The sequence below is a fragment of the Pyxicephalus adspersus genome, chromosome Z, assembly GCF_032062135.1.
Source record: "Pyxicephalus adspersus chromosome Z, UCB_Pads_2.0, whole genome shotgun sequence".
Taxonomy (NCBI): domain Eukaryota; kingdom Metazoa; phylum Chordata; class Amphibia; order Anura; family Pyxicephalidae; genus Pyxicephalus; species Pyxicephalus adspersus.
In genome coordinates this window covers 7,653,097-7,678,991 of record NC_092871.1, presented here as the reverse complement: position 1 = coordinate 7,678,991, position 25,895 = coordinate 7,653,097, and the positions used below count along the sequence as shown (strand labels likewise).

The window sequence follows — 25,895 nt, the reverse complement described above, 5'->3', positions numbered from 1 at the left end:
AGAAGGTTAATGTGCATGTAGACACAATAAACTTTCACTCCTTTCTTCCTTGTAAATCTCCAAGAATTTGTTTTAGCTTTTAGGTAAAAAAAATAAATGTTAAAATACACCTAGCATAGGTAATCCACCCTGCTTGAGGACATCTGATATTGCTCATTCAACTAATCCTATGTGCAAAACCAAGGTCAACTCCTTTGCAGAAAGATCTTTCTTGTTATCACATGCCATGAGGAATCAGACTTGTTTGGCTATAAAGGTCACTTTATTGAGGTGAATTAATAAAAGGGGAAGAGACTTGGGAATCCAAGCTTCCCCGTGCCGTAAAACATGGTTGGCTGAGATGATCTCTTCCTGAGTGCGTAGGTGAAGCTCTGTTTTTTCAGTTCTTGAACTTCGAAGACTCCTTGTCATCTCCTAACAACTCAAAGTGGTTTCTGAGGATTCTTGTGTTGCTCCTGCACTGCAGTCACACTTTTTCAGCAAAATGGTTTCTGACCTTCAACCGGATCCCTTGGAACCTAGAGCTCTTTAGTTGTGCAGTGACCTGGCATTAGATAGCACCTATACATATTGGACCCTCTGAACCTCTCATAGAGAAAATTACTTTATCTGCCACATATCCTCCCCTAAATCCAGAGAAACAATGGATCAGCTTAACTCCATGATGGGTCATAACCTGCCCAGTCTTTAGGGGGAGCCAAAAACACTCTCCTCCCCCTATGTGTAAAAGTTACCACACCTTTATAGGCAACTCGAGCCACACCAGACTTCAGGTCATCCATAACACCGAATGATCTGGCCATGGCCTTGAAAGTGTCTCTAGTGGAATATTCCACCCTCACCGTCCTTCCTCCGGGCACTTGCCCCTGAAGCACCTCTTCTGCACGAGCTTTGGGTGCTTCGTAAACTTGCCCCACAAACCAGGGGTCATAATTTTCTTTGAGGAGATATGAAAGGTCTATTTTGGTGAAGGACACTGGGTCCTGGTTCAATTTGATGAACCTTAAATGCTGGTCAAAAAACTGTCCTTGGCTAACCCCTTTCCTTCCAAATGTTCGAGTGCGAGGCAACTCTGGTCTTATGCATGCCCTCCCAAGTCTCTGTTCGGGACGCCTGACCCAGTCGTCCCAGAAGGCAGCTGGCCACTTTGGCTCTAGTTCCTCCCAAAGCTCCCGAAGCAGCAACCAGCCAAGGCCTGGGAAGAAATCGGAACGGTGAAGAATGGCACTGCCCTTGGGCTCCACAAGATTCTCTTTTCCGTTGTCATTCCAGGCAGAGACACACCACAAGCTGGGGTCCTTCCGGAGGAGGGAATGAGTAGCTAAGAAATATTCATAAAAGTCTGGGGCTACTTCCAAATCGTCTTCTACTACAATGGCCGACTTGTAACCCAGCACTTTTAAGACCTAGGTGGAGAAGAAAATATAATTAGAAACTCACCATAGAACATTCAACTATACAAAAAAACCCTTAAAATGCCCGAAGATGAGGTACAGATTTTGTTTCTTCAGGGGAAAAATAGATCAGCTTAACTCCATGATGGGTCATAACCTGCCCAGTCCTTAGGGGGAGCCAAAAACACGCTTCACCCCTATGTGTGAAAGTTACCACACCCCAATGGGTATGCGTAAGACCCAAGTCTTTGTTCATGACGCCTGACCCAGTCGTCCCAGAAGGCAGCTGGCCCTTTGGCTCTAGTTCCAGAGCCAAGATGAGGTACAGCTTTTGTTTCTACACGCTCAATGCTTACGTATTGTATGCACTGTGAGCTCTTTAATTCAAAGGTGGAACTCCAACTAAAAACAAATACAGCTTCTCCTCTCCATCTTTTTGCTTATCTACCATTTGTTTGGTCGCCAAGAACAAGGAGATCAAGACATTACCCTACTAAAGTTCCAATATAAGACTTGGTGCTTACACAATACTGGGCAATCTTTACCCAACCCTATACAACACACTGAAAGCCCAAGGAGCCAATCATCAAATCAGAAGAGAGAAAGTCACATTGCTTCCTAAAGATCAAATAGTCCGATATTGGTCTTCCCTCCTGGAAAAGGTGGATGTGACAGTATGTGACAATAAAAGCTGGGTGAATTTATTAAAGCAGAGCAAGGTGTGATTCAAGCTGTAGAGGTGCATTATGATATTGGTGTACCAAACATGAATCACCATCCCAAAATAACTTGATCCCTCCACTCTGATTTCTACCTAAATTCTCATAACTGTTTGGTTTTAATATTGCATCCAGGTCATAAAATAACATGAGTCACCATCATATAGCAAACACCAGCACATGATATCACATGGATTTTCCCATGGTGTTAAAAAATTCTTGAAGATTGCTTGGAATTTGAAGACTTGGACTTTTCCACCCAGCAATAAAAACGAATGTATTTTTTAATAAAAGACTGCTTAATTTCAGTCTGTAAATGAGTTATCTGCTGTGAATGAACACTGATTAGGAAAGCTATGCAGGGATGAAATTAAAAGGAAATAATGCAAAATTGGATTGAAGACCTGATTTCTTTCATCTGCATTAAGCAGTAGCAGCAACAGCCTATCCCTCTCTCTTAATGTCTTCACTTGTCCAAAGAAAGGAAAGAAAAAAAAAAAAAGAAAACAGCTTCTTTAATTCCACTTACCTGGTTGAGTGCCCATCGATAGTGTCTGGAAATCTTATAGTAGCCCTGAAACTTTCTATGTTCTGGTGGAGCGGGAACCTCAGACAGGTCGGGCTGGTTGATATGCGTGATGGCATCACCGTACGACTTAATGACCCTCGATGTTTCAGCATGGCCGCAATCTTGGCTAACAATGATGGGGAACTGCTCCACCGAGGGGCGATATTTAAGCAGCGAGTCCAAACACTTCCTGACAGAGGGCCGGTCACATGCCACTACGAGGATTGGAATGACCACAGATTGTGGATCAGAGGCAAAGGGTGTTGGAGATGGAACAGATCCGTTAGAAAGTCTCTGGAGTATTTCAGGGCCACGTGCAACATTGGGGGCAGCCGGCTGATGTTTAAGGAGACCACTGTAGTGGTGAATCTGTTGAAGCAGTCCTTTCTGCTTCTCCAATTCTGCTTCGGCTTCTTCAGCCAGTCTTATGACGTGTGCCGTAAGGTCCGTGGCATCGGGACCCTTTGGTCGGCTCATGAGGTAGAGGAGGAGAATAGCATTCCATGAAATAAAGAGGGCCGCCCCCCAGGCCGCCACGCTAACCTTGCGCGGCATTCCCCTGGGGGGTTCTAGATAAGGTGTAGACCCTCTAAACAACCAGTCTAATGTTCCAAGGAGGGAGAGGCAATATCTTACAACAACCAGTTACTCTCTGTGGATCCAGCTACATGTCAGGCCTTCAAAATTCATCAAAAACATTGCATATCTTCAGGCAACACTGGTTGGTCCAAAGTCAGATTAACAGATCTTCAGTGGCCAGAATGATTTTATTCTTTGCCCACCTAGGGAGAGAAAAAATGATAAACAATGAAAAAATTCTAGCTAACCAGAGGTTAGACTCTGATGAAGCCAATCAGATACCAGAAAATGGCAAACAACAAAACGCAAATTTGAAGAACCCTGAGCATCTAAAGGTGTGTTTTGGCTTCAAAACTTAACCCCCCCCCCCCCAATCCACCATACAAATGTCAATCTCTATCATTTTTAAAAATGGTTAGCACTGGTCACTTCTAAAATATCAGATGCCTGGACCTCTTTGGTATTATGTAGGCTGTTGGGTCCTGCAGTCACTGGTCTGGAGGAAATACCCACAGAGGGCAGAGGGGGACCCAGAATTCAACATTATCAAATGCTTTAGATATCTCAGTCAGTGGAGTTCTGTGGCAGTGGTACCCATTAAAGGGGGAAATAGAAGGAAGAAAGGACCCAGCCCAAAGGAGCATTCAATCTATGAGGTGGGGGACAGATTAGTACACAATTGGAGGGGGATATGGAATGGTGGCTAAGTAGTAAGGAACAGAAGACAAAGAAAACAGGTAGAGCAATTTAAAAAGATGAATTTTATTTTTTTTTGTTTTTTTTATGAGGGTAGGAGCAAGCAGAATAGGGCAAGAAGAGACATTCCAGAGAGTCAGAGCAGCTCTAGAAAAGTCTTGGAGCCGTGCGTGTGATGAGGTTATGAGTGATGAAGTCATTAGTAGGTCATTGGAGGAGTGAGGAGAGCGGCTAGGGGGGGTATTTTTCTAACAGATCAGAAAGGTAAGTGGGGCAAGAACTGTGGGGGGATTCGCAGGCAAAGCACAGGAGATGAATTTGATTCTCAGGTGAAATAGAAGACAATGAAGAGAACTACAAGGAGAGGCAACAGAAGAGGAGCGGTGGGAAGGATGGATGAGTCTGGCTGCAGCATTCATAATAGATTGTAGAGGAAAGAGTCGGGTTAGTGGAGTACCAGAGAGGAGGATGTTACAGTAGATAATGAAAGGCTGCAAGAAGATGTAGTTATGGAGGCATACCTACATCAGAAATTTGTCACAGTAGAAATTGTACAAATGTGTGGTAATGATATCCCTACACAAACAAAGTAAACAAGAGAAACCTGAACATGGTCAAGAGGGAGGTGTAAGAGAACATTTGGGCCATGCCTGGAAATTAGCACACTGATGACTTTGCAGTCACCTACAGCAGCAGCATGTAGCAGATACAAGTTACCACAATATATAATCAGAGAACAATTGCTGCTTCCGAGCCCTGCTACAATATATTTGCTGTGATGACCCTATGCAGATACAAAGCTGTAATATTATTAGTAAATTTGCGTTTGTTGAATGATTGTAATAATTGTCAGAGTTGGGATGTGTTACTTTTTTTTACTGTTTTGGCTCATGATGAACCTTAACATAATTTTTAGAAATGATGCCTGGTCACCCCCAGTACCAAATGCTTAAGCATGCTCAAGTATCACACGAATGTAAGTAGATTAGAAAAGATTCCACAAGAATGAACAATAACAAAGCATGGAGATGAATGAGAGTTTCACTAATTGTCTTGTAACTGCGGTCAGAAGTCTCTGTGTTTCTGACCTTTTGACTTCTGCGGAGGAACCTTGCTATAATGACCGAGTGGCTGCAGCAACAAACAGAGATTTGCCATCTGACAAACTGCAGACCTCCAGCAGAAACTTCCTGTACAGAACACAACAAAGGAATGAATGGTGGTTTTGCACATGCCAATAGCAGAGATGTAGTCTGCTATGTAGTCTCAGTACTCCAAATGGCTCCAATTAGACACATTTAACATTTACATGTGCAGTGTTCGACCCAGAAATGTTTTAAAAGCTGGGTGGGAAGTAATTGTAGGCGGGTGGAAGTCCCTTTATTGTGACCCAGCTCATCAAAAACCACCCGGCTGTTTTTGGGTGTTTACTGATGAGTAAAAAAAGTGCCGGGTGTGTTCTTCACAGCTAAAAGGGGCCGGGGAGAACACTGCGTGTGGTGAAGACTTTTCTTAGTGTTCATCAGGCAATGGTGACAACACATGACAACATTCCTTAAATTGTTTTCAAAATCTCTCCTTTTTGAAGAATGTTGGTCACGGCTTGAATTGTCACTTTCAGCCTGATGTAGGAGTCCAGAGAGGCTCCAAAATGTCCTTTATGTACGGAGATAATTTTGAGGAGCCCTGGATGGAAATGAAAACCTGACAAGGACATTTAACATTCTATTTAATTCTTAAAAAAGATTTAGCAGGACTTACACTTTATATGTGAAAACGGGTTACAGTTAGGGGAGCCAAAAGGAACCATAAAGCCCTCCCCCAAGGAACCAGTGTGAACCACAATAAGGGGTTTATTTGACAATTTAGGATAGTGGGTGGAGGCAAGTGGAGCTGAGAAAACATTTATTCTGAATTGTGTTTCCTGCTTACAGACCATCATCAGTCATGGCTTCTATAAAGCACGGGAATTAGAGAACCACATAAAGTTATAATCTATACCCAGGCAGTTTTCCTGAATTACATAAATTTAACAAATAATTTCTCTTATCTCTTGAGGTTTTATGAAAATGTTCTCTTTATAGCGACAGTCATATATACACACAGGACACATACGGCATAGTGACTGTGCTTTAATGTTAGATTAAAGTCAATCAGTCTTTTAGGAATCGCTGTTACAGTGTTCAACCCAGAAATTTTTTTTAAGTTAGGTGGGAAGAAATTGTAGGTGGGTGGCAGCCGCTGTATTGTGACCCAACTCTCTCAAACAGCTGGGTGGTTACTGAAAAGTGCCGGGTGGTCCGCCTGGCTAAAAGGGGCTGGGGAGAACATTGTTATTATTATTCCTAAACAGCATTTATATAGCGCCAACATATTACACAGAGCTGTGCATTAAATAGGGGAACTATATGACAGATACAAGGAATGACACAGGAGGAGGAGAGTCTGCCAATGGTTTTTTAATTAAGTCGCAGCAGATTTTCAGAAAAAGTGCCGATTGTCCTGCCTGCCATGGAACATGGAGACCATGAAAAATGGTAATTAGATATCTCATATCAGTAAGTGATCACAAAGCACCTTTAGAAATCCCCTGGTGCCTCGTGGCACCAGAAAGCCCTCGATAAGCCACGTTGCCTATAGGTTAGGTTATCTACTTTTATCCTGTGAGCAGGCCCGGTCTTCCTGGTATTGTCAGCTGGGGCTGCACCTCGGCCTTTTTTCACCTCTCACTTCCTGGCTCCTTTCTCACCCCGCCTGGCTTTGTAGATTAACCTGCTAATAAGAGATTAGATGTTTAAAATAGCTAACCAACAAGATTAGGCCCTGGTATGGGGTGCGAAGCGTGAAATGTGAGGGTGGAAAAACCTGAAAAAGTGACCACTGGGACCAAATGGCAGCATGAAAATTAAATAAAGACAGAGATTTTTGTTCCTTAAAAAAGTAAATAAGAGTGCCTGAGCCAGAACACACACAAAGATTTCTGCAGGACTCAGCATTCGGTGTGAGGATATAACCTGTGCCTATTGGTGGGCAAATTCACACCGAGATCAATAACCAGCAAATCAACTCTAGAGGTCAGCTGACTCTGAGAAAGAGAATGTGCGATTTGCTGAAACAAAGAAAACTTAATTCAGTGCAGCAGCTGCCACACATACTTACCACTGCACCCCAAACTAACCATTAAAACTTAAATCTGTCCCCCAGCAGAGTTGCACAGCTAACTCTACGTACTGAAACTGCATACTCTGATGTTACTGCACACTGTGACCCTAGCAAGCATGCATTAGAAGCAGCAGCAAGTCCGATAAAGCCAGTCTCATTTCCAGACGGACTGTACTCAAACCCCCACCCCTCCTATTCACTGATTTTCAGTTATTTCAATTATGTAAGTTGAGTGTCACATGCGGGCATTGCTTAGGGCAATATGCATGCAAATTAAATCTGCCTAGGTCCACCCACTCCTTCAGTTTTCTATCCAACCATCAAGGCCATTCGATATTTGCATAACTCCTGTTAGGAGCCAGCCCACTGCTTACATCAGCGCTAAGGGGTCCCGAGAAGAGTACCAAGACAGGGTGCTATGTTTTCAGGAAGCTATGACTAGCACCCTGCCGGCCCCTCCTATTAGCCATGGCATGCTTGCACTGCATGCAGAAGTACAGAGACCGGGAAACAACATAGGGTTTAAACTAAGGTTGTGGGTTTTAATGGCAACCAAAAAATAATTAGCATATTGATAAGGGTGGGAGGAGGTGCCATGGAACGCAAAATATAAGCAGAATAAACTTCAGCTTAAACTACCCCATAACAATGAACTTACCACCCCTCATGATTAACATTTAACCCTAAAATGTATATGCCTTAAAATCTATCTTAACACCCAATACATGACACTAACACTTCACAGTGTTCTCCCCGGTACTTTTCAATGTCCACCTGGATGTTTTACTGAAAAGTTGGGTCACAACAGGGGCTGCCACCCATTAACAGCTTCCTCCAGCTTTTCTGTTGAAGCCTTTCTACAGCTTCAGGCCATCCTGCTTTGCAATAATTACTGGAACCACTCCGGACCCTTTGCCAGAACCAGTTACGCCATGTCTAAATGAAGATTCCTCATTAAGCACCCGGTCCTACTTTACCACCCACTTCTCTTAACATGCAAATATCTACTGTGCTGTAGCACACTGAAACCAGTCCGTCCAATCAGACCTGAGACTACAGGAACACAAAGTTTCACTACAGGAACACAAAGTTTCACTCACTCACAATACAAAGTTTTTTCTTTTTTTCTTAGTGCAAGCTGTGCACCCAGCCCTGTAATATACAAATAAATAATTTACGCTGCAAAAAAGGTATAAATGCCCGCTGCTAAAAAAGTAGAAACTTCTTGTCCACACAGTTTAGAACTTCAAATATCTGCACACCTGGGTACACAGCACTCGTAGGTAGAATAAGAATAATAAACCTTGAATGCAACAAAGAGGCCACATGTGCCATGAAACTAAAGGTCCCAGCGGACCTGACCAACAAACCTACTGGGACCTGTAGCTTTCCAGGCGTTGGAAAACATGTTGTCTGTATTCGGCGTGTTAAGTTCATGAAGAGCTGCTAGTGAATAAATATAAGAATTCTCTATATAAAAAAGTACAAAAATAGAGAACGGAATCCTACGGCTGTGATTATCATTTAACTTGCAGCAATCAGGGTCTGGAAAGAGAAAAGTTTCCAGCAAACTTCCAGCAAAGTTTTCCAAGTCATCCCAGATTGGGGTCTCCCCGACTTCCCCCAACACTCACCCAGGTCCCCTGAGATGTCCCTCTCTCCTCCAGAGTGTCTCAGGACTGCTGGGCTTCTTCCTGCTCTGTTCAGGAAGTCAGCTGAAAAAGTATTAGATTACAGGAGAGAGACACAGACAGCCCTCAGTGGGAGGAGAGAATAATGAGCCATTCCTAAATAGACACGCACAGCAAGATGACTGCCACATGCAAAACAAAACCTGCAGACTTGTAGCAGCAAACATGACAAAGCTGAGATACATTGTAACTTCTATGGCTTGTAACCCCACACACACATACAACTTGCTATTCAACCAAGGAGGATTGTATCCTAACAGTCACCACCAAAATATTGCTTTAAGGTTATATACACATTCGATCATGTCTGATTATCGCCTCACTATAATCTAGTGTGTGTGTGTACAGACGTCGTTCCTAGATCTGTCCTGGCGGATCCAGGCACGATGAATGATCGTAACACAAGCGAAGAGAAGCAGCGGGGTGCCGCTTTGTAGATCTGCCCCCTCCTTTCACCGTAGGCAGAACAGCGCTTGTTCGTGCATCATCGTTTGTCGCTGGAAAGGATCGCGAAAGATCTTTTACTTTAATGAAAGTGAAGGGAAGTGGATCTGTAGAGCAGAACAGCGCTCGTCCATGCATCGTGCAGTCGTTTGTCGCTGGTAAGGATCATGAAAGATCCTTTCCAACGATAATTACTGAACGCATGTGCGTCGCCTAAAATTGGGTACACACGTGCAATAATTGTTGTTTGAAAAAGATCATTCACGATCATTTCTAATGACAAAAGACTGCACGATGCAGAGAGGTCTGCTCTATGGAGAGGGGAGGGGGGAGAACGACAAAGCGGCACCCCGCTGTGCTCTTTCCTCTTCACTTGCATTACGATGAACAACATCAGACCAGCGCTGTACTTCAATTCACTGTCATTACAATTGTTCACCGTCTGTGGATCCATCAGGATGGTCGTCGGAACGACACACAATGAGTGATGTACAAACGCCAGATTCTTATCTGATATCAGCCCAGAGGTGATTTTTGGACAAGAATCATCTGACCTGTGTACATAGCCTTATGTTCCTAACACAAAAAAACAAACAAAAAAAAAATCTTCTAGGTACTTCTTGGAGGTAAATGGTTGAAGGCTTAAATTTAAGGTGCTGGAAAGGATCTTTCATGATCGTTTTCAGAGACTGATATTAAAAGAGGAATAGACTGCAGAGATGGAGAAATAATCCTGCCCCTGTACAAAGCATTGGTCAGACCTCTGGAATATGCAGTCCAGTTTTGGTCATTAGATCACATAAAGGACATTGTGGAATTGGAGAGAGTGCAGAGAAGGGCAACTAAACTAATAAAAGGAATGAAGGAGTTAAGCTATGAGGAGAGATTAGCTGAACTGAATCTATTCTCCCTTGAGAAGAGACGTATAAGGGGGGATATGATCACCCTGTATAAATATATAAATGGTCCACATAGAGGACTCCCTTCCCCATTATTCACTTTGAGATCATTACAAAGAACTAGAGGGCACTCTTTGTGTCTGGAGGAAAAGAAGTTTAAGCTCCGGATAAGGAAGGGATTCTTCACTGTAAGGTCTGTGAAAATGTGGAATCGGCTCCCTCAGGAAGTAGTTACAGCAACTACTATAGTGTGTCGGCGCCATTATTAAACCTGGAAGTCCCCAAAAATGCTGAATCCAGTTATGAGGAAAGAAGCAATGTTCTCCTGAACTTTAACAAGCAAACAAAAGCAGCCACCACATTGGTAAAATGCAATAGATTGAAATGTATTTAGGGTTTTTAGAATCTTATTAGAAAGGTATCATTGGAAGGGAGAGGAGATGTCTACCTCCGGTACAGCCTCCATCACAACTGATTTCTCATTGGAAGGATTTCCCCTTTTTGTTTTGAGGAATCTAAGATTTCCCTTATTGTTCTTGTGGTAGCAGCAAAGAGAGAGTCAGACTAACATCACATGCGAGGCTTTGTGGTGATTGACAAGCTGCCAGTGGTTTGCTGACTGTGCCATGGCTGATCCTTCTTTATTGGACGCTGATTGCAATGTTCTACAGGTGGCAGGATAACAGTGCATGAAGAAGAAACTGCTCTGCCAGAGATACCAAATCTGCTAACCCTCCACCACATGTCTCCTATTCTTGTTTTTTTTTTTTACCTGTTTATATAAAGTAAAAATTGGATTTCTGTGCTTTCCCCATGTAAGTCATTTGATCTCATGCCTACACGGTGCGAGACCAGGTGAGGTACGAAGAAAAACCCAGAAGAAAACGAAAGAAGATGGTGGCGCCTGGCGCGTCCTCCGCACCAAGCCAAAGAAGGATACCGGGATGAAGCGGATCTGTCGATCCAACAGATTTCATTGATCGGGTACCATGCCAATCCTGTAACCTGTTCTCTGGAAACCAAAGCCAACATTGCGCATGCGCAGCTCAGCTTCGACGCCAGAAACCTGGAGCCATCAGACAGTTAAAACAGATTATTGCAGAAGGGGCATCGTCTGTTCCTTTCTACAATAACGACTGCCCCGATCATGCAAACGTAAAAGTTGAGCTTTAGTTCCATTTTTGAGGGCCCAGTTAGCTGTGTTTTAGTGTAGTGATATGAGAGGAGAGAGAAAGAAGGACAGAGATAAGCACAATACGCAGCTTGCTTTTTATTTGTTAAGCAGTAGAGAAAAATTAGGCCTCCTGCGCTGAAATGGAAATATACAAATTCTTTCTCAGACAAAACAATATATATATATATATATATATTTATTTATTTACACATACATATATACACACACACACACACACACACACACACACACACACCAGTGATTAACCCAGACATCTTAAGCCGGGAGAAAATTGTAGGTGGGTGGCAGCCCCTATATTGTGACCCATCTCTTCAGTAACCACCCAAAAACAGCAGGGTGGTTACTGAAAAGTGTCGGGTGGTGCACCCAGCTAAAAGGGTCTGGGGAGAACATCTATGTAAACGTACATACACACACAAGAAAATATTAACTTTCTCCTCTAGGCTCATTTTGGTTGTACCGATACACAATGATTTATGAAGGGAGAGAAGTCTCTGATCTAATGAGCTTCCCTTGCTGTATCCAGCACAAAGTCGGCTCTAACATTCATAACTACATACGTAACCATCCCAATGTTTGTAGCATTGCCCGTCAGATTACCAGTCATGTCTGAAAAATTCCTTATAGGGTTTACACCGGTGGGAGCGCGATTCGCACTCATTCCTAGGCAGAGCTGACGTAGCCCAGTAAGGGGTAAGCATGCAGTGCTGCTCTATTAAAAACAGCTGTGTGTGTCTAATCGTTTACCCGACACTGTGCTACCTCCAGAACTTGGTCTCTAATATAGAAGACAACAATATTTGTAGGCAAATCTGTTTCTTGCACTCAGAATTCTGGAATCTGTCCCTATCAACTGAGATATTGTGAGACAAAAGCCAAACACTTTTAGAAAACATGTTTACATTCTCTTAAATTTTAACCGGTTGGCAGAGAATAGCCAGCAATGGATGAACAAGAGCTAAGAGCTGGGCTGTGTACACACATGCAATAATTGTCCTTGGAAAGATAATCATAGACCAGTATGGGGAACAGAAGAAGAAAAATTGTGGCGTGCAGAACAGACAGAGGCAAATTTTCATTGGGTTTAGTTCCACTTTAACGATATTGTATTATTAGAACTTAAAAGTCCAATTGGACTTTCAGTTTTAAATCAGCTGAATACATTACAAGTTCATCAAAACTAAACATGTCCCAATTCTTACAGTTCCTTTTCAGTGTTCTCCTCAGGTCCTATCAGCCGGGTGCACCACCCAGCACTTTCCAGTAACCACCCGGCTGTTTTGAGGTAGTTACTGAAAATTACAAAGGTGTTAGACACTTGGGACATAATACAAAGAAAGATAAAAATGGGACATACTAATGGGTATAAAGTATAGAAGGTGGTAGAAAGCTAACAGAATTTTAGAGCTTACTGGATTCCTAAAGCAGCAACAATTGATAACACTAAATTTGTCATGTCTTGTTTGTTTTTGACCACCCACAACCTTTTCCTGCCCAGCTTAAAAAATAATGTCTGGGAAGAACACTGTTTCTCTTTAGAAAGTAGCCACAGTCAGAATAGAAAGGCATATTTCCTGCCAGCAGTCACAAAGTGAAATCCCTGCTCTCAAATGAGAAAGCAGTGGTCTCTCAGCAAAGGTCCACTATGCCGAACCAAACCTCACCAATAAGCAATGAGTACGAGCTTTGCTGATTGCAGATTGGTCCGATATCATGCAGCAGGCAGAAGTGCCGATACTGACATAATCCCCAGTTGTGTTTAGTCAGCCTGCAAAGCCTGAATGGGCTGCTAATGTATTAGAATATAAACTGAAGAAATGCTCTCTACTACATGCAGCAGACTGAGGACGGAGTTTTTGGAAAGTGGTACTGTTGCTGTATATTATGTCATGTCAGGAATTTATTCACGCATTCCAATAGAGTTACTGAAAGGTTCATTATCAGGATGAGCTTCATTTTAGCTGCATGGAAAAGGTTCCTCTCGTGTTTAAATTCATGGCTGCAGAGTGTACAAGTCGGATATCTCTGTTCCCATGAAAACTGTAAAGCTGTAGATTTTTGGAGTGTTTGTTCTGGAACAAATACCACATAGGATCTGGAAAAGCAAGTTTGGCTGGAAACCAGCATTCCTGGCTCCATTCTCTAACGACAGCGAGAACAGCACAGTCCGCATTGTCCGGCTTTGGGCCAATTATCTCATGTACAAAGGGAATATAGAAGCCGTCATACCATTTATGTGTACATTGTCAGACTGACAACCCGAGGAGCTGCAACTGAGCCAAAAGCTTCCAATGCACAGAGGATGGACGTCTAATGACAAGTCTCAGTGTTCAGCAGATAATCAGAGAAATGATTAGATTATCAGATAGATGATCGATTCTTCAGACCTCATCGGGGGGCTGATCTATGTTCTATGACACATTACAAGCAAAATAACCAAAATCCTAAAATATCTCAAATCTGATTTAGTTTTCCTTTCCTGGGTACGTTTGCTGGGATTGTTTTCGTTATACAACGTCTTCAGATTGATTTCATGCAGATGAATGGTTAAGGATGACAACTAGAATTTGTTCCTTGCTGGATTCCTGTGCAGTAATCTCCCCGGCCCCTTTTAGCTGGGCACACCACCCGGCACTGTTCAGTCACCACCTGGCTGTTTTTGGGTGGTTACTGATGAGTTGGGTCACAATACAGAGGCTGCCACACGCCTAAAGCTTCTTACCACCCAGCTTAAAAACATTTCTGGGTTCAACACTGCTGGGGCTAATGCGTACAGCTGCTCATCTACATTTTCTGGTCATTACACACACATTGAACGTTTGCGAGATTCATGAGATGTCGTTAGATTGCCTATACTGTGTATTATTATTAATAATAATAATAAACAGTATTTATATAGCGCCAACATATTACACAGCGCTGTACAATAAATAGGGGTTGCAAATGAAAGACAGATACATATAGTGACACCAGAGGAGGAGAGGACCCTGCCCTGAAGAGCTTGCAATCTAAAAGGTGGGGGAAGTAGCAAACAATAAGAGGGGAAATGTATGGTGTACTTTTATCTAACTATACCTGATCCCTCCCCATCTTCCCCTACACAGACCTAACCAACCCCACCCACCTGTTACGCAGTTCAGTCACTCCATTCACCAAGTGCGCCATTTGTTTTCAATGTCTTCCTGCTCTGCTGCCCAATCACAATGCAGCTCCATTGGCGTCAATGGGTTCCATCTATTCTCTTCTGCAGGAAACAACCCATTGAAGCCAATAGGGCTGTACTGTACAGGCAAGTGCACAGCAGAGCAGCAAGACAAAGTAGACAATTTTCAAACCCCATAACTGTATCAAGGGAGGTTGTGAATTGTGGAGACAGAGGGTGGAATAGATCAGCATAGGATGCGGAAGAGGAGGAAGTGACAATTAGAATAAAGTACACCCCGCTTTTAAACTATGGTACCCATCCACAGTGAACGGTAATCTAATGTTGTGAAACCCATCTTAACCTAGGGAGGGTTATATTAGGACAGCATGTAGGGGGGCATGAGGGAAAGGTATATGAAAGTGGACTTTTACAGTGATCTCTCCAGCCCGGGCGCACCAACCAGCACTTTCCAGCAACCACCCGGCTGTTTTTGGGTGGTTCCTGAAGAGTTGGGTCACATTACCAGGGGTGCCACATACCTACAATTTCTTCTAACCCAGCTTAAAAAATGTCTGGGTTGAGCACGGTTAGTATTTAAAAGGTAGGTCTGGGAAAAAAAAGAACAGATACTTATAAAGGCAAAAAAATTCATGCAAATCTTATATCTGATCATGAAGTCATTTAGTTTCTAATCCACGGACGACACAACCACTACCTGACCACACTTTTCTCTGCCAAAGTTAAAGCAATACAACTTGGTCAAAGACCGGCCCATTTTATGACAGGACACTAAACATATCAGCTTGCTGCCAGAGTAAAAAAAAAAAAATTAATTGGCTTACAGAGCTATTATTAGGAATTATTTGAAAGGTCCAGCTCATTGCTTGAATCAGGGATGAGGGTTCTTAAGGTAAGTACTGAGGCCAGGTACTTATCAGAAAGCTATGCACAGGACTCGCTCATGATCTGTGTGCCCTGCATAAAGAAGCACAGAGATCCAGTAATACCAGAGCTTGAAATAAGGTATGCACAGACGTTACTTAATTAAAAATTGTCATTTGCAAGTTGATGAAGCATGGAATGCAAAATAAAAGCAGACTGAACTTCAGCTTCAATAGGATTTTTTTTTACAAACATGTGACTATTTACAATGGGGGATGGTCTTAGATATATTAAGTGAACTTTGCTTTTTATTGCAAAGTCTGCTTTAGTTTTTTTTTTTTTACTACCCTTTTAATGAGAACCAGTCCCAGTTAGAACAAGCCGAGTAAAGCTAAACAAGGAGGTGAATATAAAGCTTGCAGATCATTTATAACAGAATGTTAAGAATCTTGCTGATGCCCGGCAGAGTTTGTCTCGATTCAATCTCCATCTTTCCAGTGCTGAGTCACACGTCCGTCTATTATCAGAGCCGCAGTGTTTCTGTGATTACTTTCCATGGCTCATCACATGCTACCTTCCTATTATCTGCACACAGAATACAAGACATGTAAGAGGTAAATGGGGGAATGTAACCTACCTCTCCTTGCAGCACCACAGCTCAGGGGTCAAAGGTAAAATGGTGAAAGATTTCAGAACGCACAATTTAACGTTTGACACGCTGGCAGCCTAACAATGCAGGAAAAACAATTGAGAAAGACAAGCAGTTGGCTCTTTGTTGTAGCAATCATCACTTTCCTGCTGCCCTTGCTTTGCGAAATAGGCTGATTTTTTTTTTTTTAAATATAAAAAAAGTCAGCAATCCTGTAACAAAATTTGTGTACAATGAATCTGTAGCCCAAATACTTTTTGCTTGGGATAGGATAGTGTTACATCCCTCCTATCAGTTTATATTTTGCTGTCTTTGCCACTTTACTTCCTGTTCTAGGCCAAAAACAGGAAATGAGAGGTAATCCCTGCAAAGTGAGGGGAGTTCCCTTCTTATGGCTTGAACCAGTAGTCTCTGTGCCGCTGCAATCCAACGTCAATTCTGTGCATGGGCAGATCAGCTTTGATGGTAAGGCAGGTAAGACAAATTATTGTAGAAGGGACACCGCCTGCCCCTTTCTGCAATAATAACCGGCCTGATCATGCAAACTTAAAAGTAGAACTTTAATTCCACTTATTTGGGGTGTGGTAGTCATTTTCGTTGTATTGCCTCTTCCCTGCTGCTACATATAAATTACATTCAGGGGTGAAGGGAAGAGGAGCTAGGCCAGCATAGAGTGTGAACAGACACTAGTTGGTGACAGGGTCTCTTTAATGACATGAAGTAGAGGACAAAAGGTGCCATGGCATAACTGAAAAAACTCAGGCCATCTACCCTGAGCACTGCTGGAGCCCACTGACACACCAAATGGCAATGCTTGAGTCTTATGATAAAGATGGTTTAGGTATACGGCACTGCCTTAAGATGGAGGATTTGGCCTATTCCTCTGCTGATCCAATCTGTCATTCTGCTTTAGCAATGCATTGGCATCTACTGCTCAGCTGTATCACTACCTGATATTGCATGTAATGTCTATTGGTACACTCCATAGAGATCACTCTGCTCTCTCCTCCTATCAATAGGTTTGTTTTCAGCACATGTGCATTCAGGAGAACCCTATTGGTCAAAGTGCAGCCCCTCCCTCACTCCACGAAAGTTGAGCTGTACAAATTTGAGGTATGGACACTGCACTGGAGGGGCATATTCCTGCAAGAAATGTACGTACCCATTCTTTCTCCGGTCAGCTATTAGCTGCAGTTATTTGTTTGCGTTTTTAAACTGCTGATTAATACAAATATTGTGGTTAGCACTCTGCTCTTTGCAGCGCTGGGTTCAAGGTTAGAATCTTGGCCAGGACACGGTCTGTAGGTTCTCCCGGAGTTTGGGTGGGTTTCCTCCCACATCCCAAAAACATGCAGTTAGGTTAATTGGCTTCTACAGTCAGTGTTAATGACATATAACTGAGGTGGGGACATTGGATTGTGAGCACCTTTAAGAGACAGCTAGTGACATGACTATGGACTTTGTACAGAGCTGCGTAATATGTCAGTGCTACATAAATACTGTGTAATAATAATATTAACAATGAAGAATTATTGGCTATTATTGGGCCGCTTGAGTGATCCTGAGACTAACCTAGCTCAGAAATGATTTAGGTGCACTGCAATAAATGGTCCTCCATTTCATCACACCCTTCTAACCCTGCCCAGGTAATATAAAGCAGTTCTGTGTGTCATAAAGGAATTATTAGGAGTGTTATGTTTCAATACATTGCTATAAAACTGGATAGGAACTTGTTACAATAATTGTCAAAATGACTCAGAAACCATTAAACCAGCCAGAGAATGCTGCCAAGTGAGACCGATTCCAGCCAAAAGGACTCAAAGCTGTCACTCAAGCCTAACCTCCTCCCCCAGCTGCTACATCAAAGGTTATAGGGGGTGGGGCAGAGGAGTTGGGCCAGCACACACCAATGTTAGAAGAGCTATGACATGTTAGGCTACGTACACACGTCAGATGATTCTCATCGCTTCAGGGCTGATATTGGACGAGAATCTGCATATGTTCAATGCTCGTCCAACAAACGATTGTAATATAAATGAAAGTAAGAGAGCACAGTGGGGTGCCGCCTCGTCTTTCTCCCTCTCCTCTCTTCATGGAGCAAAGCAACGCTCGTTCATGCATCGTGCAGTCTTTTGTCATTGGAAAGGATTGTGAAAGATCCTTTCCAACAACAAAACAAACGTGTACGTAGCCTTAGATAAGAGGGCAGTGCTCGGGATTTAATGTTCCAGTAGTAGATACATTTTTTATTGGGTTCCAAAACTACAAGTTATTAAACTAATTTATGAAAAGAAAATTGTACAAATATTTAAAATATTTGATTATTCTGTGGCTTCAGCTATATTTTATAAATTGATGACAATGTCTCTTCATAGAAAAAGTTTTGCTAAAAAAGAAAAGGACCCTGGACAGATTAGTTATTTTAGATTGCAGATTTTATATATATATATATATATATGATATACACACACACACATACATATATACATATACACATGCAAGTCATAAAATGTCTAACCTGATCTACAGGAGAACCAGCTGTGGATAACAATGAATAACCTGAAAGGAGGTGAACATCAAGCACATTTTTTGAATAATAAACCTAAACTAGGTTATTCATGGTCTTATAATAATAATAATATATTGTCTTTGTACTCAGCACAGTTTGCATAGAGCTTGAAAAAACACAATTCAGTGTAATTGTTCAATAAATCTTTATAATCGGGCAGCATGATGGCTCAGTGGTTGGCACTCTGGCCTTTGCAGGTCCCAGGTTCAAATCTCGGCCAGAACAATATCTGCATGGAGTTTGCAGGGTCTCCCTGTGTTTGCGTGGGTTTTCTCTGGGTACTCCAGGTTCCTCCCACATTACAAAAACATGCAGTTAGGTTAATTGACTTCCCCCCAAAATTGATCTTAAACTGTGTTACTGACATATGACTATACTAGGGACATTGGATTGTGAGTTCCTTCAACAGCTAGTGACATGACTATGGACTTTATAAAGCGCACCATATGTTACTATGAAAATACTGTTTATTAGTAATAATATTATTAATAATATATTTATTGATGTTTTTAGGGCACGTGAACAGTCTATTCACGTTGTATACAATCAGGTTGGCCTTTGCATAGTCTTTGTAGGTGTAATGTGCAGCCATCTTTACGTAGACTGAATTATATAGGTCAGTAAAACCTGTAGAGCTCTGTACTCTGACAATAGTTTACATTCATTTTATCAGGCAATCAGGGTGTTTCCTAACTCGCTCCATCCCTTGTTCTCCCTAAGAGACACTTCCCCCACTTCTTAGATTGTAAGCTCTTCTGGGCAAGGGTCCTTTCCTCCTTCTGTGTCACTGTCTGTCATTTGAAAACCCTATTTAATGTACAGCGCTGCATATTTATGTTGGCGTTAAATAAATCCTGTTTATTAATAATAATAATATTATATAACAATAATAAAAGAATATAACATAATATTTTAGGTGCTGATATACGATCACCGATTTACCAATCGACAAATGATCCAATTAGAGTCCCTTCACTGGGACTGGTGTTACGTGATGACATTTGTTTTAGAAAATAAAAATGTAAAGTTTTTCTCCATCAAGATGGACTGTAACCTTTAAAAAAAAAACAGCATGAAAGGGAAACCAGAACTGGGCAGAGAAAAAGAAAAACCTGTTAGTTTACATATCAGGTTCAGGACTTTCCAGTGATGTAGCTATGGGACGCCTACGAAGCCAGAGATCGTCCCTTTAGTGTCAATCATGTAGTGATCCCTTCCATGTCTTTACGTTGTCTTACGTTGGACTTGTCTTTACTTTATGTTACGTTTTACCTGTCTTTACGTTGTCTTACGTTGGACTTGTCTTTACTTTATGTTACGTTTTACCTGTCTTTACGTTGCTCCTAAAATGTCTTACCTGTGCATTGCATGCACTGTGCCTTGTTCACACCTGAGGTCTGTAATGTGTAATATAACACCATGAAATCTATTATGTAAGATTCCAGAACAGGGCACGAGCTCAGGCGTTACACTGATAGCCGTTGCAGAAAGACAGAAGATGTGAAGATGACGGCACAGAACATTGACCTGCCGGGGCAGGAGGTGGGCTCGTAGGTAGCCAAGTCTGCTATAATGTCAGACATTGTTCTTTTAGGGGGGCTTTAGCATATCTCCTCTTTGATTGTAAGCTCTTCGGGGCAGGGTTCTCTCCCCCTTCTGTGTCACTGTCCTATTTATTGTACAGCGCTGTGTAACATTTTGGTGCAATATAAATACTGTTAATTAATAATAATAATACCCCCAAGTAAGGCGCTGGGGAACATTAGGCAGAGTATGGGCAGGAAGGGGTTAGGGGTGTCTGTAATGCCCATAACAAATATCACATGTCTGGAGAACAAACTGGTTTTACCCCAAAGTTGTAGATGAGCCAAGCACAGCATTCTTGTAAATGTTAATCTATTGCAGGCTTGGTAACTTTTATTTGTCTCAGAAACAGAAAATTCCACAGACTTCTACTTCAGTGAAATCTGTATACATCACTTGCTGTCCTGGTGACAATGGTTCCCAGGACAAATAGAGAGGATGAATCTTCTTTGTATTAAACTATAAGCAAGAATGCCAATACATTTATCTGAAAGGCATTGATGAAAGAAATACTTTAAAGAGACCCTGTCATCAACGTATGTTCAATTTATTGTGTCCTTTTACCTAAAAACAGTTATATGCTCACTTGCAGCATTTTTATCTTTCCATTAACAATTTGTATTTACTTGCACTGTGTCTTCACTATGCCTCTAAACTGGTTAGCAGACATGACTTAAAGAAAAAGTTAGTTCCCAAGTACAGCTTTCCTCCTTGCACATCCCAGCTCTATTACGTTTGAGGGCCATTTTATTATGGCCTTTTATGTTGCTGTCTAGGGAGGAATATGGGGGGGGTATTATAGATCAGTGTTTCTTGGCCTTTTTAACATGGGGGAACCCTTGATATAACTTTCAGGTCTTCAGGGAACACCTTCTATAATTGTTATATCAACAGATCGCAGTATATTAGTGTGGTGGTCAGTAGAAAAAATGTCTCTTACATTTCTGGCCAATGGCAAGAATGTCACTCTTACAGATAGCCAAAATGATCCTTGGTGCCACCTAAACTGAGTCACAAGCTGCTCATTGGTCAAGGAACCCCAAACGACCTCTGTGGGAACCCTGCTATAGGCTGTGACCTAAATAACAGCTCTGGGGCTGCTGAGCTCATATCCAAGATAACAGTCCCAAAAAAGAGCTTGAAGTCTACACAAGAGAACTTTGTAATACATAAATAGCATGCATGATATAAATAAATATTACACAAATAATCTTATGGGAAATTTTTGGTTGAAATGAATGTTCTGGTAACAGGGCCACTTTACATGTAATAGGAAATCACAGCAATCCCTTCTCACACTGTACAATATACAGGAAAATCCTAATATTAGACCAGGTACCCTTATCATAAAATAATATTCGGCTACCTATAAATAATGTTTCACCTTTAGGAGGTACAATTATTCATTCTTTACACACCATCACCCTTTTCACATAAATACTCACTTGCTCCAGGTTTCCATCTTGACAGCCATCCATGTGATTTCATTTTCATATCATATCTGTTCAGGAAGAAATAAAATCTTGATGTCATTTTGTGGGGTCAATAAACTATGCAGAGTTTAAATCAGTGATATGAAAGGGAAATGTCTCATTTTGTGCATATTTTAGATTTGTGTACACACACTAGATAATTGAGATAAACTCAAATGAAAATCCGAGCAGTGTTCCCCGGTGGCATTGAGTTATTGTGAATTACTGAATAACTAAGCAGGGACACGTGCTGTCATTTCCTATGGGGAGGGGGGATATACAGCGGGGTGCCTCCTGCTGGTCCTTCTCCTAGAGAGCCAAACAGTGTTGTCAGAGCAGCATTTGTTCTCCTGTCACTGGACTCAATCAACAAAAGTTTCCAGCTACATACATTTGACACGTGCACCTAGCATACAATTTACGAATTCCAACTTCCCCTTCTCAGCACATACCGGTATTTATGTCTGTATTTTCATACAGTGAGAAAAGTTCGGGGTTATCGATAATTGTAATTATTTTAAACCCGAACCAAGGTCGGGGTTATCGCTCGGGTGGTTAATAATATTGGGGAGCCCTGCGATCACTGAAAGGGCACAACCTGAAAGTCCTGAATGTGATTGGTGGTACAGGAAGCAGAAGAGAAACCAATCACAATCTTCATAACGATCCCCCCAGTGACCATGTGAAGATTTGGCTAGAATCTGGCTGCAGCGGATCACGGGATCACATTTCCTCTCCGGAGCTTTCCAGGATTGTGCACAGTTATACTATTTGCAGGATGGATGCATTGTTATTATATTACTTCATTGTACAGCGCTGTGTAATATGTTGGCGCTTTATAAATCCTGTTCATTAATAATAATTGATTGGTTTTACTTGTTGTGCTCATTAAGCCGTGCTGCCTCGCAGTTCCATGGCTGGCGCCGTACAGCTTGATCACTAAACGCAAGCTGGCACCGGCAACCCGCTGCTTCCCAATGAGATCCTGAGGCCTCGCCAAGCAGCTGCTGAGCAATGGCAGAGCCGTTCATGGGTATTGTTATACGGAACATTTGTAGTATTTTAAGGTCCTGGCTGGACCCAGACGCCACACAATGAAAAAGCTATCACTTTTATTATCCAAATAAAATCTACTCCTAAGCACCTTCTCTAAAAAATTTGAGAATGGGTAAACTTTTCACAGTAGAAGAGATTAACCATGGGCTCTATAAGTAAGGCAGTGAATCAAACATTCACTGAAGCATTCCCTGGAGCAGAATCAACAACTGCCATTGAAACACATGGACTTGGATGATTCTCCAGCAGGGAATGTTTCAGTGAATGTCAGGTTCATTATTTTATAAACTGCAACAAAGCCTGTCCTGTATCCTCTCCATGATGTGCATTGGTTTATGTGCAGCCCGGTCTCCAATTAAGTTTATTCAACGCCCAGAATATAAATGGAGAAAGATGTTGGCAAGGGATTTACCAGACATTGAATCACTGGATGTTAGGAGGGAAAACATTTGCTTCTTCTGAAGCCTAAATACTGCAACCCATCCAGAGTCTGAGCAGCTGTGTGAAAACTACAGAAAGGGGGCGGAGTCCAGACCACTCCCCGCACAAAGAGAGATGGCAGCAGTGGCCGGTCTGAATACAGGAAGCTCCTGCACATAGGCAAAGCTTTACACCAGATTACGGCACAGGTCTATAAGAAATACACAAAGCTCACCAAGATTCAGGTGAGACTACACATGGCTCTACAATAATTTCCTATACACAAGTTCAGCTTTAAAATGGACCTTATGTTCTATATATAGCAGTACAGCAGAGGTTACTTAAAAGCAAAGGAACCAAAAGACAAGGGGCACTTTCTGTCTGGGTTTTTGCTATTTTGCCCTCACTTTGAAAGGAGAAAGTAATAAAAAAAAAAGCCACATTTTAGACAGAACAAGGGTTGGAATATCTGACAGCATGTTATCACCTTCTTTATCTTCCTGTCTAGGTGACTACAGGCCATCAATTCTTGTGAAAGGTTACATTTTCCCAGGAAAAGGGGACAAACATTTTAACTCTTCGCAACTCCATCCGAAATGTATAAATATGGCTGTTGGGCTTTTATAGTTCCTGAGGGATACATGGAAGCTGCAATGCCAATTCTGCTCTCAGCATGCTGCTTGTTTGCCTACTACATGGAGCAGAAAGGTTTAATAAGATCAGAGGCACCACAGAGTAAAGGCGGCCATCTTTACTTGTATGCTTCTTACAGCTAAATGACAAAATAATGAAGCAAGAGAATAAAATACGAAATCCATGGAAAGCAGCCTCACATTCCAAATATCCCCGACATATTTCTAATTGTTAAAAACACTGTTATTGTGCCCTCCCCTCAGGCACGTTGTCTTGGTGTCACCTTTAATTCTGCCCTCTCATTTTCCCCCCATATTCAGAACATTTCCCAACTCCTTGTACACACTCTTATCATCTCTCGTCTGGACTACTGTAACCTCCTCCTCTCTGGTATTCCACTAACCGACTCTCCCCTCTACAATCTATTATGAATGCTGCAGCCAGACTCCACATCCTTCCCACCATTCCTCCTCTGCTGCATCTCTTTGTAGTTCTCTGCATTGGCTTCCATTTCACCTTAGAATCAAATTCATCTCCTGTGCTTTGCCTTCAAATCCCTCCACAGTTCTTGTCCCACTTATCTTTCTGACCTGATAAATACTCCCCTAGCCGCTTTCTTCACGCTCCATTGTCCTACTAATGACTTTCTCACTCACAACCTCCTCACACGCACGGTCCAAGACTTCTCTAGAGCTGCCCCGACTCTCTGGAATGGTCCTCCTCGTCCTATTCGGCTTGCCTCTACCTTCTGCTCATATAAAAGAGCCCTCAGAACCCAACTCTTCAACCTCACCCAACCATCTTCTGTCTCCTAAACCCTCACTACTTCCCACCAATCCATATCTCCCCTTCTATTCTGTGATACTTCCCCCACCTCCTAGATTGTAAGCGCTTCTTCTTTTGTCACTGTCTGTATCTTTCTGTCATTTGCAACCCCTATTTAATGAACAGCGCTGCATAACATGTTGGTGCTATATAAATCCTGTTTGATAATAATGTTAATAGGTCTCTTGGGGTAACCGCCATAAAAGTCTCTCTGTGGCCACGCACAATGCACATTAGCATGGTGATGATTGGCACTACAGTAGCTTCTCCAGATCCAAGAGCAGCCGAGATCCTTAAGAGGGAACAACAAGCTACTCCTGCAGCTACGGTAGCTGCTGGCCCTTTACTTACCTATTGCCCTGGTTGACAGCCTCACCAACCAATCACAAGAGACCTTGTATAGTCAAGCGTCTGGAATGGCTCACCAATCAGATTCCAGTAATCCAAATGTTGATAACACATCTAAGGGTGCATTGCATTTCTTTTGTCGCAGCAAAACGCTGCAAATCACAAGCAGCCACCTGACAAAGCGCAATACACAATCACATTGGAGGTTCCTTTTATCGGTTTTTGTGAATTTGGAGTGTGCAGAGCAGGTGTCTTCATCCATTCATAGTTATATGATAGGATTTATCTGGGGCCCCTGGTCTTTATCACATGGGGCCCCTGGGCTCTTTTTACCAGTACCCCATTCACACAGCACTGTCCTCCGGTAAACATTATGTGAAGCTGCCCATTGGTTTTGGAATAAATGCAGCATTATATGATAATAATGGATGCTGGTTACATACAATGATGAGGACACATACATGGGGGTTACAGGTGATGATGGACTCCAGACACACACAAACTGCTGACGTCATAGAACACAACATACAGCCACAGAATGGCCTCATGATGACGTAATGTGTCGGTCAGTGACATCAACAGCACCTACCCCGCAGTCACATGACTCCCTCTTTCTTCCCCTGTCTCAGGTTTCTGCAGCCTCTGCCTCCCCCTTTCTACTATCCCCCTCCTCCCTTCCCGGTTCCATTTCCGCCGGAAGTTGTTACTAGGACGCCGTCACTATAGCAACTAAACGTCCGGGACCCTCTCAACCCGAACCTGTCACTACCGCCGCTGTATTCCAGCCAGATTCATCAACACTAGAGACACATGTGGCACGTAAAGGGCTTTGAGTGCTGATTGGTGGGAGCGGGTGTCACATTAGCAGGAGAAAGTTCGCTATTGGATCTCCCACACGTCAACCAACGTCCTCTAGAGCCACTGTGTTATACTATGCTTTATGTCTTCTATAGCGGACATTTTCC

At 42.4% G+C, this 25,895-nt stretch overlaps 1 protein-coding gene across 4 annotated transcripts; it reads right to left on the bottom strand.

The window, feature by feature from the left end:
• Window positions 1-240: 240 nt before the first annotated feature.
• MGAT1 (alpha-1,3-mannosyl-glycoprotein 2-beta-N-acetylglucosaminyltransferase) lies at window positions 241-25,595 on the bottom strand. 4 transcript variants are annotated; one of them, XM_072429416.1, is made up of 4 exons: window positions 25,520-25,595; window positions 21,622-21,677; window positions 2,643-3,463; window positions 241-1,406 (listed from the first exon to the last, which is right to left on the bottom strand). In XM_072429416.1, the coding sequence occupies exons 3-4, from the start codon at window positions 3,234-3,236 to the stop codon at window positions 654-656; spliced, it is 1,347 nt and encodes a 448-aa protein (XP_072285517.1). In that variant the 5' UTR covers window positions 3,237-3,463; window positions 21,622-21,677; window positions 25,520-25,595; the 3' UTR covers window positions 241-653. The 4 variants fall into 4 exon arrangements, with proteins under 4 accessions (XP_072285517.1, XP_072285518.1, XP_072285516.1 ...); XM_072429417.1 differs by lacking the exon at window positions 25,520-25,595 and adding an exon at window positions 16,012-16,100; XM_072429415.1 differs by lacking the exons at window positions 21,622-21,677; window positions 25,520-25,595 and adding an exon at window positions 8,753-8,847.
• Between the last annotated feature and the right edge of the window lie 300 nt (window positions 25,596-25,895).